This window comes from Magnolia sinica, chromosome 17 (assembly GCF_029962835.1).
Source record: "Magnolia sinica isolate HGM2019 chromosome 17, MsV1, whole genome shotgun sequence".
Classification (NCBI taxonomy): Eukaryota; Viridiplantae; Streptophyta; class Magnoliopsida; order Magnoliales; family Magnoliaceae; genus Magnolia; species Magnolia sinica.
In genome coordinates, this window is record NC_080589.1 from 33,096,875 (window position 1) to 33,117,311 (window position 20,437).

General features: G+C 40.3%; 1 protein-coding gene across 3 annotated transcripts in view; it reads left to right on the top strand.

Moving 5' to 3' along the window:
• The window catches only part of LOC131230806 (CSC1-like protein At4g02900), a 98,445-nt gene that overhangs the window by 40,114 nt on the left and 37,894 nt on the right, over positions 1-20,437 (top strand). For 2 of the 3 annotated variants that reach the window (XM_058226798.1, XM_058226796.1), the window contains exons 5-7: positions 3,134-3,235; positions 6,247-6,366; positions 6,512-6,592. In XM_058226798.1, coding sequence (XP_058082781.1) covers positions 3,134-3,235; positions 6,247-6,366; positions 6,512-6,592 — 303 coding nt within the window. The remainder of the gene's footprint in view (positions 1-3,133; positions 3,236-6,246; positions 6,367-6,511; positions 6,593-20,437) is intronic. The other variant, XM_058226797.1, reaches the window with a different exon arrangement.

Sequence of the window (20,437 nt, forward strand, 5' to 3'; positions counted from 1 at the left end):
AAAATCAAAATTGGCCCCTTTGTGGGCGTATTGGTTGTATCGGACCAGCTTTTGGGTGGGCATATATGACCTTGTATCGTGGATCATATCGGACCTATATGGATATAATAAGGCCATATTGGCCAATATGCCATCGATATTTAAAACTATGGTCATCTCCTATAAGGTGCCAAATTAAGAGTTACCGAGTTGAATCAGTACTCATGCATTTGAGACGGGACTTGTGCATTGTAGATCTAATGTATGCCTAGTAATGTCTACTTCGCTGTGTGGTGTGCATTCACATGCTTGGAGTGTCTTAAGTTAGATTTTGCCCGTGACCCTTTTACCCATTGCCTATTGGTGTTTGATTTAATCTAATCAATGGATTGTGTGAAAGGTTGGTCTTATGGGTGAACCCCTTGCCCTTATCTACCCAGTGCCCTGGGAGGATGAGATTGTGGATGGCTACAATGGCATATAGGACAAAGGTCATGATTTATTCTGCTGAAAATATATTGTTGGGAAAGCGGCTTAGTTGATTACGAATTGTGTAGTTGTGTGGGGAAGACCCATTGGTAGTGACTCTAGGTTCCTACGATCTTGATTGTGCTTATTGGATTGAGACTCACCATTATAACCTTGATTCCTAAATATGCAAATATATGTCTTTTTCACTATTATTGGAATCTTAAATATGCAAATATGTATGTTTTTTTGCATCTCCTGAAGTTTCATTGAAAAATTTCATCATTTTCCCTATGTTTCCCCAATGTTTCCATACATTTCCGGGAATTGGCGATAACGATATTGTTTCTGTATCCCCAGCCAATGAAACTTGTAACGATATCGATACTTTGAATTCTGGGTATATTTGAAAATTTGTTCATAAGCTTACTCCAATGATTAAGTGAAGAAACAAGGAAAAAAAAGGTTAAAAAAAACAAAAGAGGACTTTATAGGCGTCTTTGTCTTGAGCCAGTGTGCCATGCCTATATCAAACCCACTACATACCCTGATTTTATGACCAAACCATTTTAGACTCAGTTTACATAGACTAGGCTGCTATGAATTCAGTGCACATCTTATTGCTCAATTTGAAACCGATATTTGTAACCAGGGTCCCTATCTATATTTGGACATTGTAGCTCCTAACAATTAATGCTTGATAGGTAATCTTCGCTTTGTTAAATATGAAACTCTTTTGTTTGTGTTTTATGTTGTATTGCGTAAGTAGTGATTCTAAAGGGATAACCACCCTTGATTTTGGTCTTTGCCTCTCTAATATAAGATTCGTAGACTTCCAAAAAGGGAGAAGGAGAGTAGTAGTGGATAGGGTTTGCGATGGAGAGGATCTCGTAGAAAGAATAGTAGGAGGATAGTGAAGAAGAATAAGAAGAATATGGAATGTTTTGAATAATGATTAGGATTCTTGTGGTGTAATAAAGAAAGGCCAAAACAAAAAAAAACAAAAAACCGAGGGAAGGTAGAACGAAAAACTAGATGGTGAAAGGGCGAGAGAGAAAAAGAATGTGATTAAGGTACAAAGAGGAGAGGAATCAATAGCCAAATATTTCTATATATGTGAGATCCCTCGCTTCTTCATACAATGGAATGGTGGAATAGGATCTATGTAGCCGATCCAAATTAGTTGGAATAAGACTTGGATGATGATGATGATGCTGATTAGGTCCCTAGCTTGAATAAAGAATTCCTTGGATGAAAGAGAATTTTCCATGGATTGCTGACATTAAAAAGAATTTTCCATGTATTCATTATGGTCAAATGACCAGATATAATGTTGATTACAATGGGATGAATATAGGTCATTGAGTAAAATGAAAGTAAATTACAAAATGACTACTAACTTATTTTATAAAGATATATTTATATATTTGCTATAGATGAAATTGTAAAAACCTCGATAACTCTCTGCATTCTCTTAAATGTAGCAAAGCAAACATTTCTGGTTATCGTGGAGCCCAAAACAATTTGTTGAGTTGGGAACAATAAAGTTCGATCATTGATGATTTTGATTCTCTTGGGGTGATAATACCTAAATTCCATGTGATTTCTTGTGGGAAAAATATTCCATGCTCCGTTTTTTTAATTGCCGAAGTTTGGAATTGTAGAACTCCATTTCCTGCTCTACTTGTCTAATTCTCATGTAGGAGAAAATTGAAGCTTTTCCAATGCTTCTATGTTTCTTTACGAAATTGTAGTGGAGTATATTTAAACTATGAAGATGTTATTTATCAAATTCTCTCTTTGTTGTTATAATACAAATATTCCATTAAGTACATCCGTGTTTTCATTTAAGTGGTTGATCATGTTCATCCATAGTTGCAAGAGCCTCTCCTTTCTCTTTTATTTATAGAATCATAAATGAGATGTTTAATTTTTGCATGGATTACATTAGTGTCCTTTTAACCTCAGCTTTAATTATTAAATAGAATGATCATTGTACACCTAAAGCATGGAAGTGCATAGTATCCATTTGAAAATGAATACAAAGAGAGAAAGAGAGGTCTCCTGTGACTACCTTGGGTGGGCCCACTATGATGTGCATATGAAATCCACTCCGACCATGCATCGCCCCATGTTAAGCTGAAGGCCTAAAATTCAGGCAAATCCATGATTCATGTGGGCCGCACCAATGGAAATACTTGCGAGGGGAACGCCCACCCTTGATTTTGTATAGGGTCCACTATGTTGTGTATGTGAAATCCAGTCCTTCCATTAGGTGAGTCGCCCAATCTTATGCCTAAGGCCCAAAAAAATGCCATTTTTCAATTCATGTGGGCTTCGATGAAATCAACAGTGGCCATTCACTCCCAACTATTTCCCTTGATGAGGCCCACTTGAATCACGGATTGACCTGATCTTTTGGCCCTGGCCCTAATGCAATGCGATGCATCTAATGGTCGGAGTAGATTTCACATGCACATCACTATGGAGCCCATTGAGTTTTCTCACACCAATGGTCTCCTACAACACAACTTGAAGGTGTGTGTGGGTGGGTGGGTGTATGTTTGCCAATATAGTTCAAACTTATATAGCTAACTTCTCTTTGCTATATTTAACAATACATTCATTTCTTTATCCTTGATCTTAGTTGTACCATTATTTCCTCTAATTTAGTGGTTGTTCACAGGTCCTTGTGAGAAACATTCCTCCTGATTCCGATGAGTCGGTGAGCGAGCATGTTGAGCATTTCTTTTACGTAAACCATCCTGATCATTACCTCTCCCATCAGGTTTGAACCTCTAAGAAATAACGATGTTCTTTCCTAGTAAAATTGGTTGCAAATATGGCATTCTTATGACCGTGGTATACACAAATCAAGCAAAACAATTAAAGGATGTGCAATTTCTGTTTATTCTCTCTTCATTATCATTTTTGAACAAGGTTGGAAAAGTTGAGACTGACTCAACTCAGCCTACTACAGAATTTTGACTCGGGTGAGTAGACCAAGTGACTCGGTCAATTCAACTTTTGATCATATTCCATCAATACAAATAATGTATGTATTGTGTGTGTGTGGATATGCGTGAACACCACACACACACACACACCTTCACACACATATTTAAAGATGAGGAAATTTATAAGAAAAGAGTTTCCTTTCAAGCAAAAGTGAAAATTAAACCCTGGCTCTACGAAGAAGATGCAGGTTCGTTCATTTGATTGGCTAGTCAAGCATGAGCTAGTTCATAGATCGTTGGACTTTGATTACCTAGAAACCTGCTTTTTCCAACGTCACTCCCAATGACAAACTCCAAAGTGATGGTAGACAACCTGAAGTCTAGAATTATATTGATGAATAAATCTTAGTATTCAGGGCATTTTCAGTTTTAGTAAAATGAAAAGTGTATTTTTATAAGTGAAATGCTCTAGTTCTTTCAAAGCACTATAAGTTAGAATGCTTCTAGTTGCATTGGATCACTTAAACAATCCAATTGCTTTGATCTAGACTCTACATTATTGAGCATAGATCTTATGGGCTACCCTGCAAATACCACACTAATCTGACGATCATAACTATCTAATCATTAGTCTTTAATTGGAAGATCCAAATCACTAACATGAAAATAGGTCCAATCAACAATTTGATCAATCTATTTTTTGGATCCATCATTGATTGCTTATGATTCAAAAGAGTGACTATGTTTGGAAGGAAAAAGGAAAGAAAAGAAGGAGAAAGGTAGAGAAAAGGAAAAGGAGAATAGAAGGAAAGGAATTTTCCCAATCTCTAATACCATGTAGTTTGGGAAGAGTGGAGAAGATGAAGATAGAGGAACCCTAGTGGGGAGAGAGAGAGAGAGAGAGAGAGAGAGAGAGAGAGAGAGAGAGAGGTGTTAGCAGAGTGGGAACAAGATTGAACAGTATCCTCTATCCCACACCTGTTTATAATCATTCGTAAAAACATAATGACAAAATCAACTAAAAATAAAAATATATAAAATCTAAAAAGATACATCTTCATCTCTTGTAGAATGGCATTCTGAACAATGATTGAATATGGTGCTCCCTCTCCACTGTATGTTTGTACCACTCGTATACCAAAAGTTGGGTACTCTTACACATGCAAGTACTAATAAACCAAGGTTGAAATTTAGGAGTCAAGCACATTGTGAAACTGTTGATCCTTGCCTCCTTCGGCTATATAAATTGGTAAAGCAAAGTCTTCTTTGTGAGGTTGTGATAATACTAATGACAATGCTAACTACAAAAGTGATGACATCCCCAAATATCATTTTTTGAGCTGTCACATCCCTTTTTTTTTTCATATTTTGAGCTGTTGAAAAACGTTATTGTATATTGAACTCGCATTAGAGTCAATACTGTCTGAATAGTGAATAGAATTACATAATTCAAGGAAACATGATAAAAAGCGATATTGAATATGGAAATGCTGAAAAAAGAGTGTAAATGAAGTAAATTTGCAAGACTGGATTATGGCATCTTTCTTTATGAATTTGGAATTTGACCAAAAACAAATAAGAGATATTTCTGGATTGGTCTCATTATATTATCCTTTATTAGTTCTCTATTCCCTTTTAACTAGTTTTTGCTTCATTGTGAATTTATTATGCATTTAGTCATCTTATATAGCCAAACAACCCTTGCATCAGAATTTTGATGTGAAATAATCATGGTAACCCTTTTAGCAACCAGCTTCTGCCTTTTGGGTTACCCACATTCTTTCTTCTCTCAATTAAGCAAACCACTTGGTATCATTTCCAATCAAATCTTCTCTAATTTATCACAATAGTGGCTTTATTCGAATAATAAAGGTCCAAATTTTATTAAAATATCTTTTCGAGATTATCAATATTTGATCAAATATAAGATAATAATATAAAGCTTCATCAGAATGGGTAATCTCATTAGGAGAGAGAGAGAGAGAGAGAGAGAGAGAGAGAGAGAGAGAGAGAGAGAGAGAGAGAGAGAGAGAGAGAGGAACCATAAACTCTTACCATTGCAAATTTGGTGTTTTTCTAGTCGTCCATTTTTCATGCTATTTTTGATTTGGTTTTTGACCAAGTCAACCTGGTGAAATCTTTGAAGTTGAGTATATAAGAAAGAAAGCTATTTGGGGTACGAAAAGTTTGCAACGAGCAGGCCATGTATTTATCAACAAATTGTTCAGGTACTCAATGAGGTTGACATCCCTACAATTCTCAACAGCAAAGCATTAAGCCTAAATATCCTTAGTATAGTGATGACCAGGATAAAGGGCCATCTTCAGATAGTGTTCGTCAAATTGAATAAAGAACTTTGACACATGGTGAAAATGCCTTTTAGAGAAATCTCCACGTGTGAAGAAAACTTTATGTGAATTGCTGCTACTACATCGATGTCCATGCTGAACAATTAGAAACTTAGATGTAGCATCTCCAATAGACTTGATTACCCGGTGGACTAACTGAAGTTATGACCCTTGATAGTGGAATGGCAAAACAGGATACATGTAGCTGACCCCAATTAATTGGGATAATGCTTAGATGATGATGATGATTATGTAGCATCTCCGATATTACTTATCCATTAACTCATTTTTATCCATTCATTGCCTTGTTGGTTATACTGTGTAGAAGAATATGCACTACATGCTAATAATAAGAAAATTCACATTCAGATTTTGTAGAGTTGAAGATTTGCTAGTCTTACTAGGTTGTTATTTTCGTATGCTTTCAAATCTGTATTACATGTCCTCACTAAATTATGGGTTTTTTTTCTTTTTTTTCTTTTTTAATCTTGTAGGTTGTTTATAATGCTAATCATCTTGCAAATGTGGTGGAGAAAAAGATGAGCTTGCAAAATTCTCTTGACTACTACGAAAAGAAATATATTGAAAATCCTTCCAAAAAACCATCTACAAAGGTATTTTTCATCCCATGGTAAACTCTTTCTTGCACCCTTTCCCTTTGTAGTTCTTCAGATTAATTCTTTTTAATCAATAAAAAATTGAATTTTGTTGGTGTCCCTTGTTCCATTAATCCTCTCATACAAGTATTCTTATATATAGACAGGTTTTTGTGGACTTTGGGGGCGATCTGTGGATGCGATTGAATTTTATACTGCTGAGATTGAGAAGTTGACTAAAGAAGTAAGAGTAACTGTTCGTTGTCATTGATTTTCTTATTTCTCCATTTCTTTGTTTGACTTTCTCATTTCATTCCCTGTTGCTTTTCCAATTATTACAATTTATTGCTATTACTACCATTGTTTTTAATTTTTGCATCTGCCATTTACGAAAGGTAATGTTAATGGATAATCAAACCCTCTTTTAGAAAATTGATTTTTAGAGTATCCAACCTCTCAGTAACATACCTTTATATTGTAGGTAACAACATCACTTCATTTGCATATTTTGGTTTTGAGTTTCTAAAATCATTGTTATATAAACACTTAGCTGCAATATTTTGCGACCACCCCAACACCCATCAAATCCTTTTGGTTTCTGGATAAAACAAAAGCTGCTGGAGAGTCATTGTACTAAAATTAAAGACAATGCTAAAACATACTCCTATTTGTTCTGGTGAAGTTTGAGAACTCAATCTTGCTAGTTTACTGAAGGAAGTTCTACACGCTAGGACTACTGCGTGGTTGTATGGAAACACATTGTTGAGTGCCTTGCAAATATGATGTCCACACAATTGGACAACTGGAAATTTGTGCTTAAGTTTGCACTTCTAGTTAGTAATCTATTTACATCATTAGGACTGTCAACAGGTCAGGTCCTCAAATACTGTACCCAATTTTGATTGCATTCAGTCATGCCGGGTCCTGGTCCATTCAGGTCTGGGTATCGTTTTTTAGGACCCAGGCCAGGATATGATCAGTTTCAGGTCAAATAAGGGCATTTGTATCGTTCAGCCTAACAGATGGATGGATAAAAAATTGCAAGCACATGTCCACTTCAAGACATGTGGTGTATAAATGGGCTCTCTCATATGCATATGACTCAATGTAGTTCTAAGACTCGGTGACTCGACTTGAAACTTTGCCAAGTCCACTCAACTGATCCCGAGCCAGGTCACCATGGAACTTTCTACTTGAAGTGACTCGGCCAAGACTCAAGGAGAATCATTGAGTTGACATACTGATTCAGTTGATTCGATTCAATTCAATTCAGCGAGACTACAAAGCTCTAATCTAACTCTTCCTCCCATTGAAGAAATAGAAAGCCCTGATCTATCCTTTCCCCAATCCTCCCACCATCTCTACCCATCCAATCCATTCAGAGGAAAAAAACTACTGGAGGCTTTTTTTCTCGATTGCTTTTTTCTCGATCAGAAATCGTCAATCAAAAGGTGTGTTCTTCCCTTTGTTTTCATTTGTGATGTTAAAAATCATAATCTTTTAGTGATTATTTCATTTCATTATTTCATTTTCATCTTGTAAGTGGATTCAATAATCTCAAATGACTTATTTTTTATTTTTTGTGATTTTCCCTTTCCATGTTAGGGAGGAAAAACTGTAGTTTTTTTTTTTTTTTTTTAACCATCATTTTATCTATTTTGGTAAAATGGGAAAAGAGCTTATTTATGGTAGTGAGGATAATATGGACAGTTCAAATCATTGGACCACATTAGTATGTGAGCCACAATTGGTAGTGACACATATTGGATCCTGAGTCGACATAGGCAAAACAAACTCTAAACTGAGGTGTGCAAACCTCAATGAGATCTATGTGAATCCCACATGAGTTTATCACCCATAAGGCTTCGTCTATAGATTCTACACACCTCCACGTGTTTAGGTCACGTGGGTGCAAGATCCAAGCGGTCCATTGGACAGGCCTAATCATGCATGACATGGCTGAAAAAACCAGTTCCACCCATCAGGTGGGCCACAATGTAATTAGCCTAATGAGTAGATTGTTTGTACCAGAGCCTACCTAGTGGTGGGAATCACCTCATGTATAGGTTGGATCTTGCACCTATGTGTGCTATTGGGCACATGGATTAGTGACGCAGGACAATGAACCACTTGCTCTAAAAGCTTGAACTGATAGAGCGTGGAGAATCATTCCCTTTATCTCATAGCCCAGGTCAGGCCCTTGGCTGAACTCCCCTCGTAGGCCCCACTTCACTTGGGTCCCACCTTAAACGAGTCACCTGCCTCACATGGGCCGCCCGCCCTAAGTGTGCCCCCGCTTCACACAGGCTACCCCACTCAAACCCAGTGTGAAAATGCCCCTACATTAAACACCCCCAGTGAGGAGTCTCGAACACGAGACCAACCTAGCTCTAATACCACTTTTGACACAGGACAACTAACCACTTGCTCTAAAAGTTCAAACTAATAAAGCAGGGCGAATCAATCCTTTTATCTCATAACCCTGGTCAGGCCCTTGGTCAAACCCCCTCGTGGGCCCCACTTCACATGGGTCCCGCCTTACATGAGCCACTCGCCTCACATGGGCCGCTCACCCCAAGTGTGCCCCTGCTTCACACAGGCCACCCCACTCGAGCCCGATGTGAACATGTGTCACGCCCCAAACTCGAGGAACGGGCTCACAGAATTCCTGAGCTCCAAATCCGGCGGTGATAGCCTCCATAGTACCCCCATTCTCAGTTCTTAGCTCCCATGCATCGGGTTCCGATCCTGGGATCCCACAAGGAGCATTTTCAGGGTGAATTTTTTTTTATATACATGACCATAACAGCAAGTTTACCAAAACTAAAAACATCATCACATTTTCACTCTAATATCAGTTCAAGTACAGTGCTGAAAGGGAAATACAGGATATAACAAAAGCTCAAAAGATCAGACACATGCTCCTGCCTCAATGTTGCTGCGGTCTACCATAACCTGCACGTAAACATCATGTGTACACTTACTACGAAGTTTAGAGAGTGCGTGCGTGTGTGCTCAATGCATGTGCCAAGCATATGAATATCAGAGTAAATGGAAATGATGGAGAGCCAAGTTGGCAAGTCCAAGAATGCTATCGGCCATACTCAGGCTATGCGATGCAAGGGCCTACATGGCCAAATGTTATACGCTAAAGATGCAATGCAACATGCCAATCCTCCACTAGTCCACATCGAAATAGTTTACAATTGGATCATCACTAGGGTCTAGTACACTTTTGAAATTGTCTGTTGCCCATCGCACGCAATACCAAGCGAGTGCAAAAGACTCGTCGATAGTGAACCCATTTCACGAGCTGGTTAAACTCAACCTAGCATATAGCCCTCTGCACTTGGGCAAGTAAGGTCAAACCCCCTTCCAACTGACCCCGACACAGCGGGAGACACGGCCTACTGGTATCCAGCCATTGTGCACTCATGAATCCACCTATCTAGACGTTGGAGCATCTTACTGGTACCACAGGGTTTAGGGACTTTCACTCATGGACACCTATGACACCCTATAACCTCAATAGTTTCTGATGTCTATAAAATCATCCACCAGCTAGAACAATACTACGGAACTACCTCCCTAGTGTCACTAGGGAGTAGATGCGACATGTCACACATGATGCATAATGCATGAATCACACTATCCAAGTCATGCATCAATCATGCACATACTGCAGGATCATGCAAGGCGACCCTGTCTCATATGGGTCCCCTAAGTACCTTAAGCCAAAAAAGGCGTATGTTATGATCAATCATCGCTCCAAGACAAGCATACAAATAATGCATATGGGCAGATGAATGAGCAAAGTATCCATTACACTAAGCATATTATCAGTGTTAACCTATCAAGCTAAGTACCTTAGCATGTTATCAAACATATCACATGATAATTGGCCTTAAATGGTCTGACATATCGAGAGTGGGACCTGATTAGTGGGCTCCTCTAGCAATGTAAGGGTCTACGTGGCATGGCCCACTTGAGACTATAATTGGCCACACACACTAGGTCCTATGCACGTAACATGAACTTATAAAATGGATGATCGATGAGGATATACTATATACATCAAGGTGGGACCTACTTGAGGTGGATTAAACAAACACATGCACCATGGTGGGGTCCACAGTAGGATCCATGGATAAGTTGGGTGGCAACAAACATTAGAATGGGCTTGTGGAAGTTTTCAATGGTAGGCACTCAATTCCTACCATTTCCTTTGGTGCGGCCCGCTTGAGGGTCTGATTGGCCTCATCTATGGGCTTATGACCTAAATTGATATGGAAAAACATATGGACAGTATGGATAAAATAGATATATCATGGTGGGTCTTGCTGCCAAATGGGCAGTGTGGATAAAATACAAACATCATGGTGGCCCCTGGGAAGGACTCAACGGTGGACACCATCATCCCTCTGTTTCCAAAGGTGTGACCCACCTGAGATATGGATTGGCCTCATTTTTTTGGCTCATCCTAAAATGAGCCGGAGGAACAGATGGATGGCATGGATAAAATGGATACATCAGGGTGGGGACCCACATCGGCCTCATTGACACTTTTGTTGTCAAATAATCATAACAGTGAGCCCTAGGATTTATTTATTAGGGGGGTGTCTAGCCCCGGCTGGTCCCATGGATGGACAGCACAAACCATGGTGGGACCCCCAAGATGGGCCTCACACTTCGATTAGAAGGCAAATAAACATGAAGTGTGCACTAGGATAGTTTTAATGGGGACGTTCAATCATCATTGTTCCCTGCGGTGTGGATCACCTAAGGTTTGGAATGGCCTCATTTTTTGGCCCAAACCTTAAGATAAGCTGGAGAAACAGATGGGCGGTGTGGATTCAACATATACATCATGGTGGTGTCTAGCCCCAGCCGGTCCCATAGATGGACAACACATAAACCATGGTGGGACCCCAAGATGGGCCTCACACCTCGATTGGAAGGCAGATAAACATGAAGTGTGCACTAGGATGGTTTTAATGGTGAACGTTCAATCATCACTGTTTCTTGTGGTGTGGATCACCTAAGGTTTGGAATGGCCTCATTTTTGGGCCCAAACCCTAACATAAGCTGGAGAAACAGATGGGCGATGTGGATTCAACATATACATCATGGTGGCCCTCACTGGTCTTCTTCAAGCAGCAACGCCCCTAGAAAGGCTAAGGGGATATCTCCATCTCGACTATTTCTAGTGGTTTGGTCCATTTAAGTTTAAGATCTGGTTGAAACTTGGGCCGCGGCCCTAAAATGATCTGGCAAAGCTCATGGATGGTGTGGATTAAATACTTACATCATGGTGGGTCCCACAAGTAGGGCCTACCTTTGCTGCAAAAGGGGTAGCACCCTTTAGAAGGTTTCAGTGGGCGGGCATCACTATCCCCGCTATTCCTAGTGGAGTGGCCCACCTAAGATTTGGATCTCCCTCATTTTTGGGGCCCTGCCCTAAAATACTTGGAGAAGAGGATGGACGGTGTGGATGCAACAAATGCACCAAGGTGGGCCCCATGAGTGGTCCACCAACTGGTTGCAGAAAGGGGTTGTGCCCCTGACCCACTATTCCTAGTGGTGTGGTCCACCTAAAATCTGCATCGGGCTAAGTTTTAGGGCCAAGGCCTAAAAGTATTTGGTGAAGAAGATGGACGATGTGGATTAAACCCATAGATCATGGGACTCGGTTCATGCCTAAAGGGGGCTTCCGCCCACTCACGTCGCTTTGCAATCACGCCCAGCACATGATGTATATATATTTTTCATTTTTCGTTTTTCTCTTCTTCTTTTTTTCTATTTTCTGCTGAATGGGGCCCACATTGGGATGATCCACTCTGTTCATCTTGTCAGCCAACTCGTCGTGGACCCAAAGAGTCCAACCATGGACAGGTTCCACTACACACACATCACTGTGGGCCTTAGAAAGTTCAACAGTGGCTGCCATCACCATCACTGTTTTCTATGGTGTGGCCCATCCGAGATTTGGATCTGGCTGATTTTTGGACCCAAGGTCTAAAATGGCATGGTGAAATAGGTGAATGGTGCGGATTCTACACATACATCCTGGTGGGTCCATGATGGGCCACACCTCAAGGCTGCATGGCTTACAGCATCACTGACGCTAAATGTTCCAATGTCTAGTGTCTCTGATGCAGAAATAGCCTTTTTTTCTCTATATTTTTTTCTAACTTGTGGGGTCAAAACATGGATGATCCACTCCATCGATTTGCTTGGCCATCTTGTGGTGGGCCCAAGAAGCTTGGATTAGATTGATCTTTGCATCTTCCCATCACCTAGATCTAAGTGGTTTTATAAACAAGTTAAATGGCAAATAAATATCACGGCGGGGCACACAAGGTGGTCCACGCTATGACAGCATGCAAGGCACGCTGTCTCACAGCGTGGCCCACTTATGGGCCCCATAATAGTCCACAATCATTAAAGAAAAGGAAGAGAGGACAGAAGGGAGGAAGAAGGAAATCAGGCCATTAGATGGGCCCTCGTCACTATAGGGCCCTCCATACATATCTAGCACATAAACAAGGTAGGTCCCACCCATTGCGGGCCCATGTAAATGAAAGAAAGCAAGGAAAAAGGGAGAGTTTGTCCTCCCTTGGACTCAAAATGACATTGAACGGTCAGATCAGGTCGGATCATCGATTGACGACATGGATGGACCTAGCTCCTCCTAGACTCTAACCCTCAAAATTCCCCTTAAGCTCTCTCTCTCTCTCTCTCTCTTTCTCTCTCTCTCTCTCTCTCTCTAATCTATCTTAAACACTCTCTTTTCTCTTTAATATCTTTCAAACCTCTCAAATTTCTTCTCTTTCCTCTCTAATTTCTCTCTAATCTGTCTTCTACTCACTCTCATTTGCTAGGAAAATGGTGGAAATGAGAGGGTTTGGAAGCTTTTGTGGTAGAATTTCTTGGATAGAGAGGGGAATTGGAAAAGATGGAGGGATAGGATGAGAAGAGGGAAAGAGAGAGGGGAATGGCTTAGCATGGGTAAGAGTGTGGATGAATGATGGGAGGCATGGGCTTGTTTGACTAATGGGGAGAGAGAGAGTTGATTGATTGATTGATTGATGGGTCGATTGGACTGCCTCGGGATTTGTGCAAGTGGGGCCCACACCACACGTGTGTTGCACGGTCCACCTTGGATTGCGCCAAAAATTACAACTTCTAATCTAAGTGTTGAAATGGGGCATGCCGTGCGGCGTTGGAATCACAACGCTTGAGCAGTCGCCAAGGTACAAGTCTCGAATCATTGTGGTACTGAAATGGGATTACGATCGAAGCTCGCCAATCTGGTCTGCCTGGAACGTGCCTGCACCGAAAATGAAGCATACGGTAGGTCTCACAAGGTTACGGGTCTTGCAAAATGCCCCTGCATTAATTGGCGAGCAAAAGGACAGCCTTATAGATATGCTTATCGGCTTAGCACACCTCTAAGAGTGATACTGATGTAGGATGGCCTAATCCAACCTTAAATGAGCATGGTACTTGAAAGGGGCAGATTCATGCAATCTTAAAAAACAAATAAATATCAGCCTGCTTTATACATCATAAACACAAGAAAGAAATAAGGTTAATATAGCATTGATTAGGGCCATCCATCACAAACACGAAGTATTGAATCTTAAAATCTAAATTTAGTTGGATCCGGTGAAAGATAGAACTTTCGTCTTGCAATAAGTCTGTCTAACGATCCAAGTGGATTTTCTAATCGACAAAATAGGAATTTCCTGGATTGGGAAATCTGAAAAATTCAGAAAAAAAAAATGGTGGTTCTTCAAATTTAGATTTGGGTGATGGGTTTTATGGGAGAATGGAAAGGGGATGAAAATCTTTTGAGATCTAATGATTTAGATAAAAAGAAACAAGATTTGGCTTCTAGATCTAAATATTCTAGGAGAAAAGGAAGAGAATGGGGTTAAAGAAAAGAGTACCTTGAGAAAAGAAAGAAGGAGAAAGAAGTAGAGGATGAGAAATCGTTTACCTAGGCCTCACGCCCTCTTCCAATCACTGGAAGTAGAAGACGAAATTGTCATAGGCAAAAAGCTCTCTTTTTTTTTTTTTTATTCATAAACATAACATAACATACTATGGGTTTAGGGCAACCCTTATAAATTCGTAATTACATGAAATCACCAAAGTATCCCTACTAAAAAAAGTTTCAAAAAAAAGAAATTCGCACAAAATTGTGCACAAATTGTCTTAAAACTTAAATAAGTCAAATGTTTATAAACTAAATGCAAATTGAAAATGCCCGATGGGCCCCAATGCTAGCACCGTGAAGGTGGTGTAATGAAGGTGGGCCGTGACGATCCAACGGTCCGATCACACTATCCTTGCGATCCAACGGTCCAAATGTCTCCTGTAAGCAACTTACACATGTCACGAACACATGTGTAAGGTCTTCAACCTCTAGAGACCTGACCCATATCTGTCATCCAACCACATTGACACAGGTAACACACGCTTCCTGCGTTGATATACTTTGAATGGCCTGGAATCAGATTGATAGAACAACCTTTACCTTTGGTTTGGAGACACATGTTTGCTGAATCTGGACCATTGTCTATTTTTCATCTCAGCATCCAATGAATGTCCATCAATCAACCATTTTAGTAGTCAAATAATTGTCATGATAGGTGGCTTTTTATGATTTCGAATTTTTAGTAAATTTTATTTTTTCTTCTTTTTTTCCCCCTTTTTTCCATTCTTCCATAATTGTTCATTTTTTAAATGCTTTTTAACTATTTTAAAGACTATTTATCTAATTATTAAACATTAAGTCTAATCAAGTCAAGACCCGACCAAGCCGAACGTTGAGTTGAGTCGAGCTTTCAAGTTTTTGAACTATGCTTAGCAAGCCTTATTTTGTTACTAGACTACGTAACATGTATTTAGCATATGTGGCATAACTAGTAAAATTAACTTTACTTGACCAGACCCAATTTAACTAGGTCCAAGATGGACCAACCCAAACTCAACTAGACCCGATTTTAACCTAGTCCAAAATGGCAGACCCAAATTGACCCGATTTATAAGAGGTCCAAAAAAATGGACGCGAAGCAAAGACAATAACTGAAAATACCATGAATAGTTATAAATATAGGAAAGATGATGTATTGCAATGTACTATGTAATTTTAGTGTGTGGGTGTATTGTGTACACAACCATTTTGTGCTCTTTAGGAATATGTACTAGTGCTCTTTAGTATTATATAAAAAAGGGTGTGTTAGGGTTTCTATCTCTAACACACACAAAAGGGTCTCTTTCCTTAAACTACTTTTTCTCTCCTTCTTTCCTTCCTTCACCTTCATCTCATCTCTTCTTCTTCCTTCTCCATCCAAACCTCACAAATCCACTTGGAATCAGAGCGAGGTTCTTCACATTGATTGGTGCTACGAGATTCTGTTGACATCAACAATCGTACGACAAACGTCTGCATATGGCTCCGTTATGATTGAGAAGAACATGGTTTGATCGATCTTGAATTTAGAAGAATTATGGTGATTATTGTGAGATTTTTAAAGCACATTTAAGGTACATTTCACTCGTTTTTCTACTCCAACAAGAAAACCCTAAATTTTTATTTTTCCTCTATTTCTCTCAAATTGATAGCTATTTCCTTGGATTTTCTCCATATGTTGGGTTGGATTTGTTGTGTTTAACTCCTCATGGAGGTGTTTTTGAGAAAGGAAGTGATTTGAGGGTGTTGTGAAGCCAAACAGAGGACCAATTGTACTGTTTTTTAGGTCCCTGGGGGTTTGATTGTACACCGGATCTCACCATGTATGTGTTGATGGCTGAATGTCATGTGTAGGGTGATATTTGTGCTAAGTTCGAGCCTTCTTTGACTCTGGTTGTTGCATAGCATCTTCTTCCTTGTTTCTAGACCCTCATATGGAACTATGTTTCTTTAGACTTGTTGTTGTTTCTACCCTGTGGTCCTCTCTTTGAGCTGTTTTTCTCTTGGGCTTTTGTGTGGACCCTTATGGAGGACAAGATGTCTTCAGGATCTGGTGCGGGGCCTTCGAAATTGCATCCCTTGCTAATTACAATCGTAAAGTTGAACGGTAATAACTATTTGCAATGGGCACAATCCGTAAAATTGTTTTAAGGGGGAAAAGATAGATTGTCGTATATACTAGATGAAGTTCCAGATTCCACAGATGCAAATTTGAAGTCCTAGGCAAAGGAAAATTATCAATTCATGGCTTGGCTACTTAACAATATGGAACCAACTGAGTAATTCCGTTATGTTTCTAACCTTGGCTAAGAAGAGATGGGACACTCTTCATGACATGTACTCAGAAGCTTAGAATATATCACAAATGTTCACATTGATCTTAGACATTGGAAGGTTTCAACAAGACTCATGATCCCTGGAGGAGTACTTCTCAGCTCTTCGAGGTATGTGGGATGAGTTGGACCTCTATCATCTCATTCCCTCTAATTTTACAACAGACTATGAGCACATATGGAACCAACGAGAAGAGACTAGAATTATGTAGTTTCTTTCTAGTCTCAACCTTGAGTATCATGCTGTTCGGAGACAAATTATCACTATGACTCCTCGTCCTTCTCTAACAGCTATCTATGTCATGTGCCAAAGGATTACCACATCGTTCACTTCTCCCTTTGTCTCACAAGATCAATCTGTGCATGTTACTGGAGACCAGTCTTCATTCAGCCATGATTCTAGAGTTCCTACATGGGGTACTCAAGGACATGGACGAGATTCAGGATCAAGCACTCAAGGCATAGGTCGTGATGTTGATCATGTAGGACGTGGTAGTCGTGACTGTGGTGGACAAGGACGTGGTTGCTCACTGTGGGGTACCAACCATTCTGTTGATCATTGTTCGGATCTTGTTGGTTGCCCATCTTGGATGGGTGTGTCCTTAGCTAATAGTGCCTCCACTAGCTTTGAAAAGATTTCAAGGCTGACGACAACAGAGAAGTCTCCCTCAGGTGATTCCGTTCTCGTCTCGTGAGGCTTACAACTCTTTGATGTGATTGCTTGTACATGAGGTTCCTAACACTTCTAGATAGGGAAGTGTCGATGGGTAGTGCTCGGGCCTGAAAATCAGAATTTTGAATACGGCTAGCCCGACAGCCCAACCTGAAATAGTTTAAAATCCGAGCCGAAACCTACCCCAGGCCTCCTCATTGCCCAATCAAGTACTGTCCTCCATGTAGCCTCTCCTTCTTTGCGGATCATTGACTCCGAAGCTACCTCCCACATTACCGGTAAGTCTCATCTATTTAATTCCTATTTTCCTTTTATCCAGTCACACTCAGTTACAATTGTTGATGGCAACGAAACTCCTGTATCTGGATCGGGTTCCATCACCGTCGTTCCTACTGTGCACTTGTCCTCAATCTTGCATGTACCTAGCTTCCCCCTCAATCTATTATCTGTAAGCCCTCTTAGGAAGTCTTTGAATTGTTTAGTAACTTTCTTTTCTTCTCACTGTGTGTTTCAGGATCTCCAAACGAAGCAAACGATTGGTGGGGCCATGAACGTGGAGGAATTTATTTCCTTGATGATGCATCCGCAATAGTATCCAGTGTCTTGTCCTTGGATAAGGAGTCAGTGTTCTGATGGTATTGCCATTTAGGGCATCCATCATTGTCTAGGTTAAAATTATTGTTTCCTTCCATACTTGTATCAAAACCTTTAGCCAGTGAAACTTGCAAGTTCTCCAAACATCACTGGGCTGTGTTTTCTCCTAGTTTATCTAAGAGGAAACCCATCCCATTTAAGTTGGTTCACTCGGATGTGTGGGGTCCTACCCCTGTCACCTCTCTTTTTGGATATCGATACTTTGTTATGTTTATTGATGATAGCACATGGATGACTTGGGTTTATCTCTTAAGATCCAAGAATGAAGTTTTTGATATGTTCAACCTTTTTTACAACGAAGTGACTTACCAATTTCAATGCCCCATCATTCTGATAATGGGGGCGAATATATATCGAAGGCCTTTTTATCTTTCTTGCAAGAGCATGATATCTTGTCATGCACATCATGTCCACAAACCCCGAAACTAAAACGGTGTAGCTGAGAGGAAGAATCGTCACCTCCTTGATGTTAGTCAAGCCCTTCGCCTTAGTGTGAATCTTCTAAAACGATTCTGGGATGATGCCTTGCTTACTGTAGTATTTCCAATTAATCTCATTATGTCTCGAATATTATCTCACCAGTCTTCATTTAAACTCCTACACCCACGAGACACCTTTTCCGTTACCCCCTAAAGTGTTTGGGTGTACATGCTTTATTCAAATCCTTGGTGAGAGCAATGACAAGTTGAGTCCTCGGGCCACAAAGTGTGTCTTCTTAGGTTACTTTAAGTCTCAGAAAGGATATAAGTGCTATAATTCTTTGACCTATAATAGGTACATCGTATGTGTCAGTGGATGTCACCTTTTTCAAAGAAATTCTATACTTCTTTATTAAAAGGAAGTCTTTACAACATCCTCATACTTGTCAATGGGAGCTTATATAATGTAATTCTAAGTCCACGCCTCTTCCATTTGTATGTCTAGATAATGACATTGTTCTCCCTCCTTTTGTCCCAAAGCCTATTCTTGCATTAGTGAGCTAAATCTTCTACTGATCATCAACCCACCACTTCATCTGCTCCTGCTGGTGGTTCAGGTATAAGCTCTTCCTCTCAACCTCATGATGACCTTGCCATTGCTTTACGTAAACCTTCCCACTCATGTACAAAACATCTTAATGCAGGGGCATTTTCATATCAAGCTCGAGTGGGGTTGCATGTGGTATGTAAGGGCAAACTCGGGGTGGGCGGCTCGTGTGAGGCAGTACCCATGTGATTTGGGGCCCACGAGGGGGGTTCAGCCAAGGTCCTAACTCATGGGATGTGGGGCCTGGGCTATGAGATAAAGGGATTAATTCGCCATGCTCTATCAGTTCGAGCTTTTAGAGAAAGTGGTTAATTGTCCTACATCAAATTGGTATCAGAGCAGGAGGTCTCGTGTTCGAGACTCCTCACCGGGGGTGATTAATGCAGGGGCATTTTCATATTGGGCTCGAGTGGGGTTGCCTGTGGGATGCAGGGGCACACTCGGGTGGGCGGCCCGTGTGAGGCAGTACCCATGTGATTTGGGGGCCATGAGGGGGAATTGGCCAAGGTACTAACCCATGGGATGTGGGGCCTGAGCTATGAGATAAAGGAATTAATTCGCCATGCTCTATTAGTTCGAGCTTTTAGATCAAGTGGTTAATTGTCCTGCATCACATCTTACTAGTAATTTTGTTTCCTACCATCATCTTTCATCTTCTTTCCAGTCTTTTGCAACTTCCATATCCTCCTCTACTATCCCGCACAATCTTAAGGAAGTCATGCATAGCCCTAATTGGATTAAGGCTATGATGGAAGAAATGCAGGTGCTAGAGAAAAACAATACCTAGGAGCTGGTTCCTTAACTAAGGGAAAAAGAACTTTTGGATGCCGATGGGTATTCAACACCAAGTTTCACCCAAATGGTTGTGTTGATCATTGTTAGGCACGATTGGTTGCAAAGGGTTTTACTCAAACATATGGCGTGGACTACTTTGAGACGTTCTCTCTGGTAGCCAAACTTAACTTTGTTCGTGTGCTTATCTATGTGGCAGTAAATTTGTCCTAGCCCTTGTTTCAACTAGATGTGAAAAATGCCTTCTTCCACGGTGATCATGTTGAGGAGGTTTATGTGGACCAACCACCGAGTTCTTCCATGCCTCATGGTTCTTGCGATTCACCTCTTGTATGCCGCTTATAGAAATCAATTGATGGTTTCAAACAACCTCCCCATGCCTGGTTTAATAAGTTCCATCGTGCTCTTCTAGACTTTGGATTTATATGCAGCCAAACCAATCACTCGTTTATTTGCCATCGACCCACATGAGTTATGATTCTAATTGTCTATGTGGATGACATTGTACAGTTTGGGAATGATACCGAGGGAATGGTGGATGTTAAATCCTTTCTCAAAACTCAATTTGAGATCAAGGACCTAGGGGCTCTTCGGTACTTCTTGGGGGTTGACGTTGCTCGATCAAAATTG